Here is a 21,931-nt window from a genome sequence, read left to right on the forward strand (position 1 = left end):
GAGCTCAATTGAAATGTCTGGGCTTGTCATGTATTACAGTAACTCATTTGACTTGAGGATGCACAGAGACTTTCTATATGAGGTCAACAGTACATTCTACCAGTGACACGATGAGAGACAAAGCAGAACGTATTGAGTCAGAGAGAGAGAAAAAGAGAGAGAGAACACAACACATGTCATCAGATCAGTGGTAGATTATTGCCTGCATGAGGAGAGGAAGCCAATATTTGCTGAGTGATGTTTTTAAAGCCCTGAGGAGAGTCCAAACTATTTAAAGGGTTGGCTCTCTGGTTCCAACTTGGCATGGAGATCACAGGGACCTGTAACAACCTGAGCCCAGCTCAAAGCCCTTTAAATGACTTCAACTGGGCTCCGAAGAACACTGAGGTCATATGATCACAGCACTCACTGTGCCATCAACACCCCCTCTGGACAACACGTGTACCTGCAACTCCCTCTGGCTGCACATTTACCGTTATGACGTCATGTTCAGAGTGGTTAAGCAATAAGGCCCGAGGAGGTATGGTGTATGGCTAATATACAACAGCTAAGGGCTGTTCTTACCCACGACGCATCGCAGAGTGGCTGGACACAGCCCTTAGCCGTGGTATATTGGCCATATATCACAAACCCCTGAGGGTTTACGTAATTAGAGCAGTAAAAATAAATATTTTGTCATACACATAGTATACGGTCTGATATACCATGGCTGTCAGCCAAATCAGCATTCAGGGCTCGACCCACCCAGTTTATAATGATAAACTCCAATGAGACAAGACAATAATATTGCAGATATGTAAGTGTGTGTGTCGTTGTTGATGGATATGGCAGAGGTTTGAGGTTCAGAGGAGGAATAGGAGGAAGAAGAAGGGAAGTAGGAGGAGTAGGAGAGGGAAGAAGAGCAGGAGTAGAGGTTGGAGAAGAGATGGAGGAGCAGGATGAAGATGAGTAAGAGCAATAAGCGGCGACAGGAAGAAGAGGCGGAAGAGGAGGCCAGCCTTACCGTTCAGCCTCCAGGCGCATCTCCTCCCTCTTCTGCCTCCTGAGCTCTCTGCGCCGCTCAAAGTCGTCGTCCATGGTTACGCCCTGCAGGATGACATCATCATTAACGACGTTTTAGTTTATATACTGGAAGGACATACGGGTTTATCACCATCCGGTACCTCTGTATCCTGCTGGGTCATATTCATTAGGACATGGAACGAAAAACATTTTTAAAAGGTTCTGCAACAGAAAAACTAAAATAGGCGTTTCTTAAATGGTAGGTAGTTCCTCCCTGTTTCCTTCAGTTTTCTTCTGCTTGATGTGTAGTGAAAAACGACCCTGAGGTCTCTCTGCTCTAGACCTCGATACAGGGATGCATGTTTGTGTGCCTACTACGACATTCACTACCAATACTTGCAGTACATTTACTGTACATTGATTTCTCGCCAAGCCAGACACACAGTCACATTTTCCTATAAAAAAAACGAAGGGAGAAAGTGAAGGAATGACAGAGGAGGAGAAATCGTGTGAGGAGGAAGAGAAGTTGGCACAGGATGTTAACGCTCCTCACTAAAAATACCCTGGGTACGTGACCGAGGAGAGGAGCGGGACCACCCAGAAGATCCTTAGCCTGTCATCGTCAACCTACGCTCTTCTCTTACAATAACACAACCATACACAACCCCAATCTAGCCTGCTACTACAGCTATTAGTAAAGTACATTGAGTGAAAGGCTACAGTACTATACCTGAGCAGTTGATTAGATCTTGAAATATACTGTATATTCTTCCCTCTTACACCATTCCAGCCTCTCTCCCACTGCTTTATCCCAGTACGGCTACAACACAAAGAGTTCCTGCTGCTGCACAATCTTTCACCGGCTTCGGCAGTCAACAGAAAAGGCAAACGCCTCTTCCTTTCGCCCTTCTACTCCTCCCCTCCCTCCCACTCTCCCTCCCTTCCCTTCCTGCAACTCTACGTCTCTCTCTCTCTCTCTCTCTCCTTCCCAAACCTCTATTCCTTTTCCTGTTTTGTTTACAGAGTTGTCAGTGGTTGGCTAGGATCAGATCTGGGATCAGTTTGAGAGGCAGGGTGGCTTCCTGAGTTGTGCTGTGGATCCTGCTGAAGCCTCCTGCTCTGTGCCCCTCTGTAGCCTCACACAGAGAGGACCTGAAAAGGGTCTCCAACACGCACACGAGGACAGGAAACACAAGGACAGGGGAGGTATGCTTTAAACAAAACCCATCACTCCCAGGGCTAGTCCCTCTCTCATTCCCTTCCTCTCTCGCTCTCTCTCTCTCTCCTCTCACAAACCCCACCTCCTTCTCATTTTAACTAGAGGGCTATCATAGTCAAACTACGACACACGTGTGATTCGGGCCAGATTATTTCCAACACCGCAATAATTTGCTCTCTATGTTTAGATACACTTACGCCATTTGCAGGAGGAAGAAAATTGGCACTTGGATTTCGGCAATTCGTACAACTGTAATTAGACAAAATGAGAGCAATAACGAAAACCCTAAAGCCTACAACAGCGTTAAGTTTAATCACATACTTCCTAAAAGCAGCACTGGGACTGAGAAAACGCTATTAGTACGAGTATGATTTGGGGGATATTTAAGAATAATGATTTATGCATAGATCATAATTTGATATTAGATTCAACTGGATTTTGAGTTTGCCTGTGAGTGCAGAGATTTGTTTTTTGCATTCCAGAGTATAACCCTCAATAAAATGGAGACATGTCAGTGTTGCACTGATTGCTTGAGAGGACCACCCATATTCTGTCAAAGCTAACATACATGGAGCAGAAGAATGGAGAGAGAGAGAGAGAGAGAGAGCTTCCTGGAATGACATATTTCTGACTTTCTCTCTAAAGGTTTCATATTAGAGCTGCCTCTCCCTGTTCACTGTAAACTATCGTCTCTCTCTCTCCACTCACTACCTCTCTCTCCTCTCCGCCCACTGTAAATTAAAGTCTCTCTCTCTCTCTCAGCACTCTCTTGCCACTAAACTCTCTCTCCCTCTACTGTAAACCAATGACTTTTTCCTCTCCCCACTCTCTGTCTGCCAGCTCCTGAGAGCTACAACGGCAATAATGAAACATTTACTAGTCAAATTAATGCTCTGCCGCAACTCTCTGTCTGGAACTACCCAGCGCTTAAGGAACATTATATTAAAAGCCATGTTGATGTTAGCCAGACAACGCTAGCTTCATGTCCCCCTATCATTTCAGGAGAGGTCTGTGTTAACAACATCCAAAACGATGTGTTCTCTACTCACAAGGGGAGACCACTGAAGAGAATGTGGCACCATTTCATTCTTAGAGGCATTGCAATGTTGATATGCAGTGAAATGTCGACGTATTTTTTTGCTCTGCGAGTAGAACAGCATAGGAGGCCTCCATTTCCACGAGTCATCACTGTGACACACAACCGAATCACTTTGTCTTCACCACGTTAGCACAAACACATTCATCTCAAGACTATGCCTCGGAAACTATTTGTGGAATGCAGCATTTTAACCTCCGAATGTTAGCACGGGATCTTGAAAGAGGCGCCATTTTAAAAACAACTCCAGAAGATTCTTCCAGAGGACGAAGCACTAAGTTGTTGAACAAAACAACAACAACAAAAAGCTGTCCAAATGCAACGTTAACATTGGCAGGCCTGTCAGCCGATAACTTAAACCCTGACACTTCTTCATCGGATAAACAGAAAGAAAATAGAGCGGGAGGGAGTTCTCCTGAGATACAACAGCAGCTTTTAGTCCATGTTATCCAAAGATTGCCCGAGTCCAAAACTGATTAAATGACACAATATTTGGACTGCCACCCACCAACTTTTTGACTGCAGCCGCTCTGGACGACTCGAGCGTGGGACTAAAATTAACTCCCGAGAAAAAGAGGCAGAACGGAAGAAAGACAGACAGAAAGAAAAGAGAAAAGCATTGATGCCAACACAAACTTGGCCTACTTAGAATATATTCTAATATATCCTTAGATAGCACCAACATGCACAGTTCACTGTTAGTGGGGACATGAAAGCAAGCATGGTTATGCTATGGGGACTCTGCCTAAGGTTTCTACTTTTGGCATCACAAGGAATGCTCTGTTCTTTTCCCTTTAAGAGAAGAGGAGGGGATTGTGGGCCGGCTCCCTCCCACCCTCCCAGCTCCCTGGCTCTGCCTGTACCTGCAGGTAAGCGCAAGCTGTGTGCACATTGCCATGGTGACCCAGGTGTGAGGGTTGGCCAGGTGTGGTTGGAGGGAGGGAGCTGGGAGAAATAGAGGTATCCCAGGTATCTGCCATGTCAGTGGTGGGCTGGCACAAGACCCAGGGATTGTGTGGCAGGAGCAGAGAGGGAAAGGGAGAGTGAGGCCAAGGCATCTTTCACCTCCTCTCTCTCGCTGGGGCCTACTCATTAGGAGGTGCTGGTGGAATGTGAGCTGTGCTCTTTGCTCTGGCCCCTGTCTGGGCCTCTCAGGTGGGGTGGAGAGGTAGGCTGCTGTCACTCTTACTCACTGTCAGTCTATCCATAGGCTACTGTGAGAGCCTGGTATGGCCATGTACAATAAACGACCACTATAATCATCCTCATCATCTTTTTTATTTAAAAAAAAAAACAATTATTTCAGCTTTATTTAACCAGGTAGGCTAGTTGAGAACAAGTTTTCAATTACAACCGCGACCTGGCGAAGATAAAGCAAAGCAGTGCGACACAAACACAGAGTTGTTTGTGTGGAATAAACACATGGAATAAACAAACGTACAGTCAATAACACAATAGAAAAGTATATAAACAGTGTGTGCAAATGTAGTAAGACAAGGCAATAAATAGACCATAGTGTCAAAATCATTTCAATTTAGCAATTAAACACTGGAGTAATAGACGTGCAGCAGATGAATGTGCAAGTAGCGATACTGGGGTGCAAAGGAGCAAAAATAACAATATGGGGAGGATGTAGTTGGGTGGGCTATTAACAGATGGGCTATGTACAGGTGCAATGATCTGTGAGCTGCTCTGACAGCTGATGCTTAAAGTTAGTGAGAAAGATATAAGACAGTCATTGGCAGCAGAGAACTGGAAGGAAAGGCAGCCAAAGGAGGAGTTGGCTTTGGGGGTGACCAGTGAAATATACCTACTGGAGCACGTGCTACGGGTGGGTGCTGCTATGGTGACCAGTGAGCTGAGATAAGGCGGGGCTTTACCTAGCAAAGACTTATACATGACCTGGAACCAGTGGGTTGGGCAACGAATATGAAGCGAGGGTCAGCCAACGAGAACATACAGGTTGCAGTGGTGGGTAGTATATAGGGCTTTGGTGACAAAACAGATGGCACTGTGATAGACTGCATCCAATTTGCTGAGTAGTGTTGGAGGCTATTTTGTAAATGACACCGCCGAAGTCAAGGATCGGTAGGATAGTCAGTTGAACGAGGGTATGTTTGGCAGCATGAGTGAAGGAGGCTTTGTTGCAAAAATAGGATGCCGATTATAGATTTAATTTTGGATTGGAGATGCTTAATGTGAGTCTGGAAGGAGAGTTTACAGCCTAACCAGACACCTAGGTATTTGTAGTTTTCCACATATTCTAAGTCAGAGCCGTCCAGATTAGTGATGTTGGACAGGCGGGCAGTAATCGGTTGAAGAGCATGCATTTAGTTTTATTTGCATTTAAGAGCCGTTCGAGGCCACGGAAGGAGTGTTGTATCTTGATCATCACAATCTTGAGTTCACCATCCTCCTCCTCTTCATCATCCTCCTGATCATCATATTGTAATATAATCTAACCATACCATTCCATTCCTGACAATGGCGTGATTATCTGCGCAACAGATTCCGGCCGCAACAACAGTATCCCCCAATTCCCCGTCCTCCGGTTGGAGACATGAATCATGTCTGGCTCTGACACTGACAGACAGGGTAAAATAAATAAAGGTAAAATAAAAAAAAAAAGTGATGGGGAGGGAGGGGGGAAAGGGTGAGTGAGAAGCTGCCCAAGGGAGGAAACGGGAGGCGTACTCTCACCTGGAGAGAGAGAGAGAATCTGAGCACCAGTCAGTCAGTCTGTCAGTCACTCCAGCCTCGGCCTGTTCCACGTTGAGGAAGAGGAGGGTCTCAAATCTGTGTGGAAAAGGAGAAAACTACTAAAACTCCATTCTTCATGCCATTCCCCCCCCGACTGCCATTCACTTAAAGTGTTCCAATGAAACCTAGTGATCAAAAGGCTCTTTCTGTTTCGAGACCCAGTTCTGTCAATGAGTGTAGTGCGAGAGCCAAGACAGTGAAATATGTCTAGACTATGACATTCACCTGGGTCAGGTCACCCCAACTGAGCTCCTCAACTCTGTCCGACTGGCTGACTCTGAGTCAGGGCTCTCTGTCTGTCTGTCAACGCTGCAGGTAGGTCGCCCCCTGATCCTGGTGCAGTGTCATTTAGGCGGTGAGCCAAAATCCTATTACACTGATCTCAGACCTGCTGGTGTGATGTTTTATGGTGGACTCAGGTCTTAGTTCAGGTCTGTGTGTACTGTGTGTGTGTTGACGGTGTCTGTATTACAGTGCAGCAGACGAGCTAATGGCCTGTACAGTAATGAGACTGAGCAGCGTCCCCACTGGAGCTGAAACTAAGCCCTGCACAGTGTAGCAGTCACTCCTTGTCAGTCAGATGACAGGCCAGGATTCCCTATTCCCACCCAGCAGTGTTTACAAAGGAGCCATCAGGACTGTCTCACAGTCACACAGCCTGCACTCTGTCTACTCATACACAGAGGAGAGGAACAGAACAGAGGTTTAGCTGTACTAGAGACCATGGTCTTCTGTAGGCAGACTGACTGACTGACTAACGCTATGCAGGTGCTCAGGGGGGCAGTTTGAGATGGGCAAACGCCAAGATGATACCTGTAGGGGTATGGGTATGTATCCAAATGTGGATAGCATACAGAGGGCAGAGGAATGTTCCATCTCTGAGAACATCTGGGAGTGTGTGTCTGTCTTGGTCTGTGTGTGTCTCTGTGCGCCCAGCCAACGTGCATGTGTCCTGTCCATCGCCACCTGTAATGATGTGTTTGGAAGAGGTTGTCCTCCCTTGGTCCCGTTCAGCGTGATCTGCCTCTCCTCTCACAAGCCGGCCCCGTGCCTCGCCTCCATTAACACATTTACTGCCTCTGGCCCAGCCCAAGCAGTGAAACACGCCAGGATGTGGCCACATCAATTCACTGGAGTTTTAGGCATGGGGGGAGGCCATGATTTCTGACTCTCTTTCTCTTTGCCTCGCTCTCTCCTTCACCCGTCTCTTAGTCTGTCACGGTACAGACACTGCTGTTGGACCGCAAAGGCATGATCCGACCAGCTGCTGACTACGTGCTCATTGTCAACACTGGGAGAATGTGAGGAGGAGGAGTGTGTGTGTGTGTGTGTGTGTGTGAGACTGCACATACTTCCTCCCCTACATACTGATGCCAAGGGGTTGTCAGACAACTCAGTTGACCCGAGGACAGATCCTGTGGTGTCAGAGCAGAAGACTTTAGCGGGGACACATCTTTCCTTGGGCAGGATATGAGGTGGCCAAAAGCATCTGAGCTCAGCTCGATCTCAAAACCATCTGCTTCATATGTTCGGGCTCTATCCGCTCCAAAACAAATTCATTCCGCGAGAAGTTTCGGGTTAGCGCTAATACGGAAGAATTCGGCAAATTAAAGCACTATTCATAGAAGATTGGAGAGCTGAGAGCCCATTGGAAAGGGCAGTATACGGACCGACTAAACTTGAATTCTTAAGACGCACCATCATTAGTGACTTAGTCTGATGATCACACACAATCCCTCCCAAATCACCACAGATTGCTATTGTGTTGACTTTGGCTGTAAGATTGAGGAGTGAGGGGAAAATATTGGGGCTGAAAAAAAAAATGAAAAAAAAGAGGTCCAAGCCTCTGAGTTTCCACTTGGGGATGAAAAAGGAGACTCCAGCATGCATTCCCAGACAATGGTTCACGATCCCTGACACATCTCCTTTCCCAGACGAATATTCAGACTGACTGCTAGCTATAGCCTAAGGTCACCTGTAACAGCTCACAGCTGAGAATCCGTCACCGACACACTGTAATCATCACAGGCAAAAACGGATCACTGGATGTTACCGTCCAATCAGTGTTGTGCTAGACAAGGTTCTTTCACTGATATGCTTGACATCGCAGCTACTAAACCTAGTGTGTGATGTAACATGTTGATCAAATTACTCACATAACCCTTTTTTGGGAAGGAAAAAAAGGCACCCGAATGCCTTACATAATTCTGATAAGAGATTACAAATTTAGCCCCATCCTGGAACATTTCGATACATTTCCCAGTGCCAGTGTGATTAAACGTGGCTTTTTTGGCGTGGCATGTTCAATTGGTGTTTTAAATAGAACATTAGGTCATTGGAATAATCTATTTTTACTCTTCTGGTTTGGTCCCAAACACGGTTCTGTTCCTCCTCTCCTCTCCACTCCCCCAGTAATGCTTATTAAACCTGTTAAATGTGTTATGACCTCCTCTCTCCCCCCAGAGGGGCCTTCCTTTTCGGCCTGACACACACACACACACCTGTACATCAGCTTTCCTCAGTTGATCAGCTTCAACCTTCGCTACATGTCTGTCTTTAAAAGCACCATGTCGGAGACTCGTCGTGCTCGTCGGCAAAGACAAATACACCCACCATGCCATAGTTAATTCACGTCACCATGGGTTAAACCATCAACCCTAGTCCAATACTCAGTCCAAATGAGATCGCTGCCAACAGCTGAGACGAGAGGACAAAAGAGGATGTCAGTAAAACATAATCTTGCTATCAACGTTGCTTTTTTAAGAGAGTCATTTGCATTAGGATTAGTTTATACAGTGAACCCTTTAATGACATCGTAAAGATTCAGCGAGTTTCAGAATGACGAGCAACGGCAGTCCATGAGATGAGGTCTTTTCTCCTGTCCTCGTTGTGTTTTAAAAGGCTCGTGCCGTGCCTTAAATGGTGCGCTTTCGACGTCAGATCCACAATCAGCCCGTATCAGAGCAGCGCGGCCCAAGGAGAACAAATCCCACACAAAATAGGGATGTTTTTTTTTGTACTCCATCAGAAGGCTACTGCTCACTGGCTGTACTCCATATGACCAAATATGGAAGAAAAAAAAAAGCTCCCTTTCCCGTAACCTAACTGGGAGAGAGAATTTTTTCTTCTTCTAACTAACATGCTGTGCAGTGAGATACAGGCAGCTCTCCCACTCATAACATACTGACCACAAAAGAGGCCAGGGTTCAAATAGTATTGGGAATTGTTGAAGTTCTTTGAGTGTTTGCTCGGAGTCTGCCTGGCGTGCCAGATGGGGTGGGGATTGCACTTTGGGGGCTAATCCAGTGGTTCCACTAACCCTGGCAAGCTCAATCAAGCACAGTTAAACTCTTTGAAAGACTTCAAATACTATTTGAAACCAGGTTTGGTTCGGGCTGGCTGTATCCCTAAGCAACATGCCTGATGATGGTGGCATCCCTGGGACAGTGCAAAGTAAAAACCAGAATATTATTAGACTGGCTTGCCCTAGACAAGAAGGACCACATTGCAACTCTATATCTTTGTCTGGCTGGATCGCTATGGTACAAGGGTGTGTGATCCTGTGGTAAAGGCCGACTCCATTTGAAGCCAGTAGGGAGTTGAAAATAACCAACCTTTCTTTGTTCATTTTTAGACAAATATACATATTTCTCTTCCACGAAAGGGTGGACATTCTGCACTCTAAAGCCTGAAGGACTGTACCGTAGGTTACATTTCTCTTGGCTGAACACAGTCTCAATCCGAGAGGTCTCAGCCCTGCGCTGCAGTTAGAAACCGTTTGTTTATCTGCCCCCAGACTATTTGGTCCCTGACAAATGCCTGCCACTGTTGTCAATCAAAGAAGGAAACCAAACGACTGGCCAAGAGGGAAAAAAAAACAACATTCAACCCAGCAGTAGAACAAAGCAATAAATAAGCTCGCTTGGCTTTTTCCCTTGTATTTAGTCAAGACGGAGTGGTTTTAGCTGTCAGCATGTAACCTATGAAATAATACATCAAGACTCTAGTCCAAATATCCAGAACACCAACTAATCTCAATAAATATCTGCCTCCGCTCTTGCCGCAGGTTAGCGTTTTTTTTGTCATGAATCTTTTTGGAGGCAGCTCTGTAGACGGGTCACTAGCTAGCACAGCCTCAAACTCATAACATCTGATTTGAAACCTAACCCTAACCTTAACCACACTGCTAACCTTGAATGAAGACCAAAAATATAAAATAATATAGCCAATTTTGACTTTGCAGCTGGCTTATCTAGCGGAAATCGCACAGTTCTGTCTCCAGGGCAAGATTAATGACAATAAACATCAACCTTGACACGGGATATCAACAGCCTTTGTCTTGTGTAATTCCACTAGGACATACAGTACACTAAATGTTGCCATCTTCTTTCTATACTGACGTGACTATGAAGCCGCTCTACAGCAGTTTGACAGAAGGGGGTGGGTAATGAATGAATCCTGATTGAATCATGTTTAGGGGACAGGAAGCTCACTCAGTTGAAACACTCACTCACTCACGATCGGGGACTTTGACGAATGACTCGCTCTCCGCACCTGTTCAGGAGAAAGGCTTCCTCTTCCTCCACCCTGTCTGCATCCCAAATGGCACCCTATTCCGGATACAGCGCACTTCTTCAAGAGTAGCGAACCACGTAGGGGAACGGGGTGCCATTTGGGACACGTGCCGTCAACGACAACCCACCATCTTGACACCTGCCATCTTTTAGTATAAATGACCCCCCCCCCCCCCAACGGGCCCTGAACCACTCCTCGACAGATCATTAATCTGACATTCACTGACCAGAGAGAGTAGCAGGGTGTAGCAAGGCTGGGGTGTTGACACCTACATGATGTGTTTTACTCAAAGCAAAGCACTACTGATGCCAGTACAACCAAAAGGTCTGGATCTGCTACATCTCTCTGTCTCCAGGTTGGGGGCACTCGGATAGGAGCACATCCTGTACCAAAATAGACCTGTGTGTCACTAGAGGCCCCAATTCATGTATGGAACATAGTGAAGCGTAAGTAACAGTAACCTTGTCCTCACCAAACCGTCGATTGCGATCGATCTCAAAGGCATTCCTAGTCGATCGCCAAACATTTCTATATAAAAAAAAACTGCGATAAAGCCAATTCATTCCTAAATGTTTCTGTCTCACGCTGTTGACAGTAGGTGAACTTGTTTAATCTGCCCTGCGTTCCTGGTAGGCGAAGTGTTCCCATTTTTAACCATTTCATGTGTCTGAAGATACAAACTCCACCTACTCAGCGTGCCCGGAGAGCAAATCAAGTGCACCTATAGGCCTACCGCTAGCAAATCGTTTTGCTCAGACCATGTATAAAAATTTAAAAAATCTAGGAATATTTCACTTTCTCTGGTCATAGGAGTAACAACATGGATTTGTGCGTGATGCAAAAATAATGCAGCGTGAGTTTCGCGCATCAGCTCGGGAACACGGTCGCCCCTTTTTGGTCAGTCTTAGCCGAGGGACGGTCCCACTGTGAGAAACGGACCCTCTGATGCTCTCCCTCCGCTGAGACTGACCATCAAATCCAGACACAATCAGTCCAGTAAAATAAAGAATGCACATTGTTTATGCTCACTGAGCTGTGTTACGCAGGTAACACAACAAGATCATATACCTTGAGTTTAGAGTTTGAGTTTATTTTATTTTTACAGGGACATTAATCAACGTTTCAGTAAAAGTGCCGGTTTTAGCCACCTGGCTAATTTTCAACAGCAGTCCCTGGGCAGGTTATTAAAAACAATTACAATATAGACAATAGCAACATAGGACAAGCAAGACGTAGCATACAGACAGAGCAACATAGGACAAGCAAGACGTAGCATACAGACATAGCAACATAGAACAAAAAGCAGCAAGACAAAATTCATAAAAGCAACAGAGTGTATCCACACCTCACAAGCTACAGACGACATGGAAAGCGGCAACACACAGCTAGGGACCATGTTCACAAATCTGATTGACCTTTAGCCCTGTTTTCAAGCATTTTGTGAAAGTGTGATATGTGGTGCAGTTATGTGTGTCAGATGGCAGTGTATTCCAGACATGGGAAGCTCTCACAGAGAAAGCGGATTTACTAAAGGTGCTTTTCCTTAAGGGAACTATACAGTCACCTCTCATGGCAGACCTTGTGGATCTGCTGCCATATGTTTGGGTTTTCTGTTTAACAAAAATACTGAGTGGAGGGGGAGCCAGGTCATTTAGGATCTTGAATACAAGACATGCGTCGGTGTATTGCACAAGATTTTCCCAATTCAGGAGCTCATGCTTTCTGAGGATGTAATAGTGATGATGGCTATTGGGCTTCCTATCAAGCACTTTGAGAGCCTGTTTGTAGACAGACTGAATAGGTCTTAATGTTGTACAGCAAGCTTGGGCCCAACTAGTCAAGCAATATGTTAAGTGGGGGAGTATCATAGATTTGAAGTACAGTTTTGCTACCTCTGTAGTCAAACAATCTTGTATAAATCGGATATGAGCTAGGTTGAATTTGGTTATTTGAATGACCTTTTTCACATGCTTTTTAAAAGAGAGGTTGGACTCAAGTATGATGCCAAGGTACTTAAAATCAGATACCACCTGGAGCTTCTCCCCTGACACACAGACGCCTGGCTCAGTAGCATCTGTTGCCCTCTTTGTGAAGAACATGCAAACCGTTTTTTTTCACATTGAAATGCAAACACGAGTCACTGAAATATAATTTGAAAATGTTCTGAGTTGATCCACATTATTATGACACAGAGCAGTGGCGGATGGACCCAGGCAGACACTGTATCTACCACGGCAACTGGAACACATGTTCTGGAACATACTTGTTTTTTTTCTTTATGAGAAATACATTTGTATCAAACATTTCTGACAAGTTTCCCCTAAAAAAAAAGATTAATGTTTTGCAGAGATTGAGAGACCCTTCGATTGCCAGAGGGAAAAAAATGAGGCTATACAGTCGACCAGGCACATCGGAGTGATTTATGTGCCTGGTCTGTATCACAGTGGGAGAAATGACTTCCTGTCATGCCTTTACATGGAAACGTACACGCAGCACGAGCTGCAACGTAGCCATGACGTAACCGCTTACACACCAGGAGAAGCTTGTGAGGCCTGCTCAGATCATGACGGGCTGAATCAGACACTGATAGATGTTTGTGTATCTCCTTTTGTTCTGTCTGTGTCTACCCAGGGGGCCGTGTTGCCTCGCAGAAAATTGGTACCATGACCACTGCTTCAAAAATGACACGTTTTACCTTAGAGCATACATTTTCATCAATCCGATCGTTTAGCCATGCGCAAATCTGTAAATCCGGCTGTCTGAAGCGTCGCGCAAGGATATTCAAGGGTATTGTGTGACAAGAGATCTTTCAAAATAAGGGGCCTGTTGCATTCCTGGGGAGAGATAGGAGAAAGATAGAGGAGAGAGTACCAGCGAGAGAGAGAGAGAGAGGATTAAGATTCTAGCTCTAGCACGATGACCTCACCGAGGGCTATTACTCTGAGTGGACGGGGGGGGGGGGAAGGTGGAGAGATCCATCATTTACGCTGCTCCGAGACTCCCTTGTAAAAACATTTTGGTTTGTTTAGTGAACAAATACTTTTTGAAATTTTTTTTTAAAATCACTGTCAGGATAACTGATTATAATGGAGCTCATTGTGACGGCTGCCGGTGCTGTTTTTGTTTCGGACGAAATACGAGGAAGAGATAAAGGACGAGGTCTGTTGCTTTTTGCATCCAAGCATCACTCAGCAGGCCTGAGCACATCTGTACGAGGGAATGGGGTTGGGGGGGGGGTGGTCACTGCATTGGGGCTAAAGGCCAGGTGTGACACTAAGAGGTGTTCAGTAGCAGTACAGATTGATGAATGGGAGTGGAAACCGTGATCAGAGACGAGGGCTAATTTATCAGTCAAGCTCCGCTCTTCCATAAACTCCTGTCTGTTGAGGTTCTCATTGCACTGCCAAAACCACGGTCTTAACTGTGATGTGATGGATGTAACTAAGCTGTACCCTGGTCGAGTCTACTTCCCACCACCACAACCAAATCCCTCTGTGAGATATCCGTGAGTGAACTGGTTCTAAACCTCCCCCTTGATTTTGAAGAGCCATATCAACAACACCAACTTCTTAGACAGAAACCAGGAGTCTCCTATTCCAACCCTCTCTGTGTTCTAGAGATGCCTTGCTTACGACGCAATGTCTAGGTCTGTCTGTGTGTAATAAATATGAATGTCTATATGCGTGTTTGCCTCTAGTGTAAACATAGCTCACCTTAAGACTCTGAGCCTGCAGCTAGCTCAGTGTAAAGACCGTGTGACATAATAGTAATCGATAGTTGTGAGGTTCAGCTCCTCAAGACCATACATTCCTGTCTGAGTGGAGAGAGGAGACTACCCTTCTCGTGCCTCAGTGTTCTCCTATCCTGGAGGCTAAGCTACGCTATAGGAGATCTCGTTTCTGTGCATATTTCTGCTGGCTGTTATTATTAGTGTCACAAGGGGGTCAGAGGTCCGTCCGGGACGGGTTGCAACTCTGTGTGCCCCCCCACAGGGTGATAGTGGGTGCCAGAAGCCATTGATCTCCATAAAGCATAGGTATATCTCTCTTCTCCTAGTCCTGTCTGTCAATGGGCCCCATCCAGACGCAACATCCACACGCAGTAGCATAGCCATTCTTGTCAGTGAAACATCTTGACCATTGACGGTTTGCTAAATTATGTCAACTCAGCAGTGCTTGTCTGTCAGGACAGAAGGCCATTCCTTCTCTTCTTCTCTCCTCCTCCCTGTGGCTCTGACTTCTGACTCTGCTGCCAGGCATTCCAGGAAACACTAGAGCTCTAGGAGACATAACAAAGCACTCACTCTGTCTCTTTCTCTCTCGCTCTCTATCCCAGTCGCTCTCCCTTCCATCTTTCTCTTCCCATCTGCCCGTTCTCTCGCTCACCGTCTCCTCTCGCTCTCCCACCACTCTTTTTTTGTCTTGTCCAGTCTTGGAAGCCTCGTGGTTAGTTCTCTCGTGAGTGTCTTAAGTGTTTTTGTACAATGGCGCATTGCCTCAGTTATACTACAAAGTGTTTTTGTACAATGGCGCATCGCCTCAGTTATACTACAAAGTGTTTTTGTACAATGGCGCATTGCCTCAGTTATACTACAAAGTATTTTTTACGTGCCTACTAACGCTACGTCACTGACACAACTCTGGATAAGAGCATCACTCCTATTCAACATGAAGCGACTTTTACTGCCAAACGAAGGATAAAAATTCAGCTTTTGTAGGTTAATGTACGTTATTTAAAGCGTCTACTTCCCAAATCTAGTAGAATAACACATCTCAGACAACCATGAAATTGTAAATAATTAAGTCGTCGGGTTTAGGAGAGTGCTCAGGTTCCCTTTATAGGGGTTCGTTCCGTTTTAGCTAATGGCAAAACTGGAAATGAGATTACTCTAAATTTAAGTACAATGGGAACAAATCCAAAAATCCCCAGGTTTCTTTTCTGCTAGTAATCTGCTCAGAAGGAAAACCATCTCCTTCTCACATGATACCCATCCACCTGTGCCACCTCTGAACAAGCACACACAAGCACACACATCTTATTCACTTCCAGCCTGTTCCCTCTGTTTATTATGTATTGAGCCTGAGTGACTGGTATTTCATTTCAGACGGGCTCAAACTCCGGGCCAAGCAGGGCTGGTGTACCATTACTGGTCATTAACTTTAACCTGAGCTAATGGCTTCTCATTATCCAAGGTGGTCCCACAGATGTCTGTCATAGTAAACGGGTGGCACAGAGCTTTAGGGACAAGAGCATTCAGACATCCTCTTCTCTGTCCCAGGGAACATGCCAACCTGGGGTAGACATTGACACAGGCCTCCCCCTAACAAGCCTTCATTGTTCTACATTTTCCCTCAGCTGCTGGGTTCATTAAAGCAGGGCTTAATGAGGCCAGCCAGCTTGTCACCCCCCCCCCCCCTCTCTTCTCTTCTACCCTCACCCCTAGTACCCAACCCAATCCATCCCAAAATCTCCAACCCCATCAACCACACCCCTTCTACCCTCCTCACCCCTATTCATCCAAACCCTCTACCCTACTCAACTACCTCACACCCACCCACCAAACCAACCCTTTAAATCTACTCCCATCTCACCCAACGTCATACGCCCACACCCCTTCCCTCTCCCATCCCCTCCACTCCTCTCCCCAAACCTCCACCCCACCCAATCGCATGTGTACATTCTATTCAACCCAACTCACTCAGAGTTAGCCTTGTCTCGTCTTAGCTAGCTAGCAGAACGCTCCTCCTCATGAAGATGTGTCTGCATTCATCTGATGAGAGGAGAGCCATTAGCGCTAACGGGCCTGTAATTAAGAAGCGCTCACTCTCCTTTAATGAGCGTGCTCACTTCGTTTAGTCTAACCGTGCATTGCGTAAAAAAGCAGCGGGGCCTAGCAGATTTGCTCCATTGTCTTTGGGTAGCCTAGCATCACACTTGTTAGCGAGTTGCTTGTTTAGAGTTGTTGTTTTGTTGACATAGTGTCCTCATCTTGGCATGTGTGGAATTGGCTGATTGCCACTTCTTTTTGCATTTCAATTTGTTAGCCGGTTTTCTCGGTCTGTCAGACTGTTGATGCTACAGATTGGGTCTTGTTCCATTAAATAATTAGGCCTACTCATCATTTTATCTTTAACTCAAGATGGCCGCCTGTTAGGGAGAAGGGTTTATTTTCAAATAGTAATACTTGTCAAACTACTTCACTAAGAAAATACTTGGACCAAGCAATACATCAGCTAGCTTCCTACAAGTGTATGCAGGAGAGTTGAAACCCAGCATGAATCCAAATCTGTCCCTTCTTAGCAGAGTTTTGGCTAGCAGCTCAACAGCCATTAGCACCAGACCCATTGCCCTAGACCTGGGGTGTTTAACAATAACATGACTGATGGTTTCTCCCAATCACCTTGAGCAGGTCTCTTATGAGGTAAGACACCCAGCCTCTCTCCCATGCAGAGGAGCTCTGATTAAAACCCCTGTCAAAAGGCAGTGGCAACGTCCCAACGGGCACCCTATTTCCTATATAGTGCACAACTTTTGATCAGAGCCCTATGGGGCCCTGGTCCAAAGTAGTGCACTATTAAGGGAATAGGGTACCATATAGGACGGAGGCAGTCCACCTGCCAGCTCCATGTTACCCAACAGTGAAGTGAATTTATGAATTACCCGATGGTACTGAAATGATTCCAAACTAACAAATTCAAGCTGGGCTCAGGTCTCGCACAGTACTATATATGGATGAAGGGGATACTTACATTCCCCTTTCTCTGAAGTGGGGGAGAAGTCTTTGGCATTATTAGGTGCCAGGAGAAGGAGAGAAACAACATACAGTAATGTGCGCACACACACACACACACACACACACAATAAACAAAATAACTGCTACATTGGGGATGGATCCTCCATGTCAGCCATTTTAGATGCTTTGATCTTCAGCTTTAAATCAGATTCCATTGCCTTCCTCTGTATGGAGCAATGACATGTGAATAGGAAAATAAATGGAAGGGGAGATCTGCTCGCTGCTTGGCTCCTCTCGTTGCTTGTAATACATTCCTGAGCAACCCTGAGAGGCTTGTATGTCAATGCCTGAATATGCTTCTGATTACGAGGGACAGAGTACACTCAATAAACTCTTAGACCATTACTACTGCTCCTAATACCAGCCAGAACGCAGACCCCCAGACTGGGCTGGCTAATTCAGGTGGGTAACATTACTGGAGACAATATTTTTTTTTTAAAAAAAGGTCTGCACCTTTAAAAACATAACACTTGGCTCCAACAGGAGAAATGGCAGCGGTCATCGCTTCGGATTGCTGCTGTGCTGTGCAAGGGAGCGTTGTCCGAAGCCGTAGTCCTGATCCAGACATGTCAGAATGATCCAACTCAGTCTAAAGAGTACTGACACTGTAGTTCCAAGAGTCACATATTTTGAACTGAAGCAGCACAATCAACGTAATGAACCGACAATGTTTGTTACATCATTTATTTATTTATTTTTTAGGGGGGGGGGGGGGGGAGATGTAACTACATACTGACTCCAGCTAAAGTGTTAATCAAAGTACTGTAGTGTTACAACTAGCGCAGCACATCAGCATCCTGTGTCATACCAGTCAGAGCCTAGACTTGTGTGACTCACAGATGAGCAATATCCTCATCTCTCGTGTGCTCTCACAGTACGGAGAGTCAGCAATAAAGTGCAGAATCCTGTCTCCAGAACCCTAAGCCTGCATAACTCGAGATCTCACAGACACACAAATCATCCATTGATGTCAATCGGAGAACTCAATGACGCAAATCCTCCAGTTTCTCGAATTAAAAAGACACCACTCTGCGTGTCTGAGCATGAGGTAAATCCAAACGGCTGTATACGAATGGTAAATCCCCTTGTTACCTAAGAGCCCCGATTCCTCCAGCTGCTCTGTCCCATGAGAGCCAGCATTCATCATGAAATCCCCACACTCCCCATCGCACTCACCACCTCCACCATACAGTACCACACACACACAAAATATTACAAAGTAACTGGTTCTAACACGAGAAAACATAGGCAAAAGTTCAGTAAACTTAAAATTGATGCGTTTGCCACATTTTCCTCGTATGTTCATTCGACTAGTAATTGTTATTTTGGGCTGTGGAACTAGTTACACACAGTGATTTTGACATACAACATTTTCATACATAATTACATTTACACAGTAATTAGCATTCAACGTGTCCTCGCCTGGGATTTGAACTCACAACTACTCCAGTCACAGCGGTCTAATCTTCCAGCTACGTCACCTTGTCTGTGTCAATAACCGATTTCACCTGTATTCCTACACATTGGACTTAAAAGTAAACCTCAGATCTGTTAAAAAGTACACTTTATCATAGTGATTAAGGAATAACATTAAAAACAAAAATGTCATATGCCCCACCAAGAACTATACAGAAAAAGCTCAAATTGCTTAAATAAGTAAATCAAATCAATAATGAGAGAATAGTCATGAGAATAGACATGGTGGAGTAGCAGGAAGCTTGTAATGCCATGAACCAAGAGATTGTGAGTTCAAATCCCAGGTGAGGACATGTTGAATAACAATTACTGCGTAAATGAACATGCACAATGTAATCATGTGTGTCAAATATGTAAGTTGAAAACATTGGAAGTTAAGATGCCAAAAATAATCATTTCCAGTTGAATGAGCATATGAGACAAATTGAGCAAAGACATAATTTCTTAAAAATGTTAAGTTCAGGTAACAACTTTGACCGAAAAGTTTACTAAACCCCCCAAAAATATGTGGAACCAGTTATTTAATAATAATTAGTTGAAACAACTACATTTGCGGGTGTTTTATTTTTTTAAGTGCACGCACACACACACACACACACGTCTGTTCCCTCATACCCGTGTCCCTACTCAGACTCCCTCTCCATCTCCAAAAAACATGACCTCACTCTTCCTCCACTCAATAGCATATTTCACACACACTGTTGGGATTTACCTCACTATATTACCTATAGGACCTTTAATTCCCCCAGTAACCTAAAATATGAGACTTTTAAAAATATGATTTTACGGCCTTGATCAGCTATGTTTGTTTAGTTTTGGGGGCTGAGGAGAGGCGGAGAGAGAGAGGAGGGAGGAGAGGGAGAGAAGGAGGAATGTTAGCTGTCTTTAAAAGGGGGGGTGGGGGGTGAAGAGACTTAGTGCCAGGGGACTGGTTGAAGCACTAGGCATGTCTGTGGTCCCTGTGGGTAGACGCCAAAGGAAAACACAGAGCAAATCAGCTCGCAGAGACATTTCCTGTGCTTGTTTTATCAGATGAGGAAAGAAGCCCAGGGGCAAAAGGCCTGCTCAACAATGTTACACACTTTCAGCCCCGTCGTTGTTTTGGGAACTGAACATAAGACATCTTTGGAGGATGACATAAGTAGTAGTGTATGAGTCTCGGGGTAGTGAACTGAACTCACACTCCCACGATCACCCCCACCCTTGAAATCTATACCTTGGGGCAAAAACATTTACCTTATAAGACTTGGGTTGAGTAAGCCAAGGGTTCCTGTACCATCTCCCATCCACTAAAAAGAGAGTTGGTTGTGTTGTGAGTTGGATGTGAAAATATCCTTATACAGCTGGTGGACTTCTGGAGGCCTTGCTGCCTGCCAACTGGCATTCGATGGGTAAATGTGCCAATTATCAACCGTCTGCCATGCTACCAATTAGGGAATCTGGCCTTGAACGATAGCACTTCAAAGTCTGAGAAATGTGGGAGAGGTTTGATCTAACAGGCCTTCTAATCTGAGCCACAGCGAAAAGAACGAGTGTCAGCGTTCTTCTTCATCATCCAAACTCTTCGTTCCCCAGAAGAGTTCGACTACTTCCAGAGTCCATCCATACCAAGGACTGAGGAGACATACGAGCCTGGTATGGCACGGGTTCTAATGCAATGCAGAACCTTTCCATTGCAACCTGGCTGGGTAATGAAGAACAACAAACAGAATATAAAGTTGAATTACAAAGAGGATTTCATGCCATAAGAGGAAAGATTATATTTTACTAACAACACATCTGTAAGCCAGTTATTGCATATTTGCTGGGTCCAAAATAAACAAAAATCTAGTTTCAGTTTCAGCTGGCCGCTCTTACTTCACAAATTAGGAATGCCCCATTTGCCCCCATTTTTTGATCGTCACCAGTTAAGAGTTAAGCAGATTCCTGTTTTTTTTCCTCTCTCAAATTTTCCAAATGTGCTCCAACTTACTGTGTGGTTCTGGGTACAGTGCATTCAAATTACATGCTATCATATTCAAAGCAGAAAATAAATAACAGTGAGTATGCTGTGGCCAGAGTCCAGGGCAGAATCACTTGAGGTTTAGTTCCATGTCAATCATCCTCCACTTCAAATTAACTGAACGCTCCACGGGAACAGTTGTCGAGAGGACACAAATTTGAGCTTTGGGCTCCAATTAGACTTCTCCCTTGGAGACATTGATGATGTTGACTCTTTTGATCAGAGATGAAGAAGAGACATCTTTGTTGTGTAACCGATTGCGTAATAAAGATGGCTCCTCGATCCCACAAATATATCTTGAGGCGGCAAATCTGCATAAAAATCAACCCAAGTGGCAATAAACTGAACGAGGCAAAAACATGCTTGACAGACAAGTTGTCCATTATAAGACAAACCAGAAGATGTGCTCTGGCGAACTCGGAGAACACTGCGTGGGTTTGGATTCACATGTCAACATGTAATAATTTAGAACTCCTTGCAGAACATTTGACTAACATAAATTGAATATATTATCGGTAAACAATGGCAATAACAAAAACGAACAGTTTATGTTACACAATTTCCGATGCGAGTTCTCTTTTTTCGTACTTAACTTTAGTTGGCAGCCTCTCTCAGTGGCGGTAATAGTAACTGTAGGCTGCAGCAGAGATATAAAGAACTTCTAGAACTGAATAGTGCAGTGGATTAAAGCTCTGCCTCGCACCACAGAGGCACTGCAAAACTCTAAGTCTGCATTTACACAGGCAGCCCAATTCTCATCTTTTTCCACTAACTGGTCTTTTGACCAATCAGATCTGCTCTGAAAAATATCGGACATGAAAAGATCTGATGTGATTGGTCAAAATTGGGCTGCCTTTGTAAACGCAGCCAGAGAGACTCAGAGTGACACGCAGAAAAATAAAACGAGACATCTCTCATGAATCCTAAGAGGACGCCACCTTTAAAAGACATTATGCTTCAACTAGCCTTCTCTCAAATACTGTGTCTAACAAATAGCCTTCCCTCATA

The 21,931-nt window shown here is 45.0% G+C and overlaps 1 protein-coding gene across 16 annotated transcripts in view; it reads right to left on the reverse strand.

Moving 5' to 3' along the window:
- LOC110490253 (non-muscle caldesmon) overlaps positions 1–21,931 on the reverse strand; it is a 53,641-nt gene that overhangs the window by 27,041 nt on the left and 4,669 nt on the right. For 5 of the 16 annotated variants that reach the window (XR_005036122.1, XR_005036117.1, XR_005036112.1 and 2 more), the window contains exons 1-2: positions 1,733–1,919; positions 1,004–1,086 (exon numbers count right to left, since the gene is read on the reverse strand). The exons of 1 other annotated variant lie outside the window; for it this stretch is intronic. Coding sequence is in view for 2 of the 15 variants with exons in the window: in XM_036944546.1 (XP_036800441.1) it covers positions 1,004–1,077 (74 nt within the window). In the remaining 13 variants the exon portion in view is untranslated. Of the gene's footprint in view, positions 1–1,003; positions 1,087–1,732; positions 1,924–6,017; positions 6,114–21,931 lie in introns of those variants that run through there. 10 more of the 16 variants (XR_005036114.1, XR_005036115.1, XM_036944547.1 and 7 more) reach the window with 6 other exon arrangements.

This window comes from Oncorhynchus mykiss, chromosome 15 (assembly GCF_013265735.2).
Source record: "Oncorhynchus mykiss isolate Arlee chromosome 15, USDA_OmykA_1.1, whole genome shotgun sequence".
Classification (NCBI taxonomy): Eukaryota; Metazoa; Chordata; class Actinopteri; order Salmoniformes; family Salmonidae; genus Oncorhynchus; species Oncorhynchus mykiss.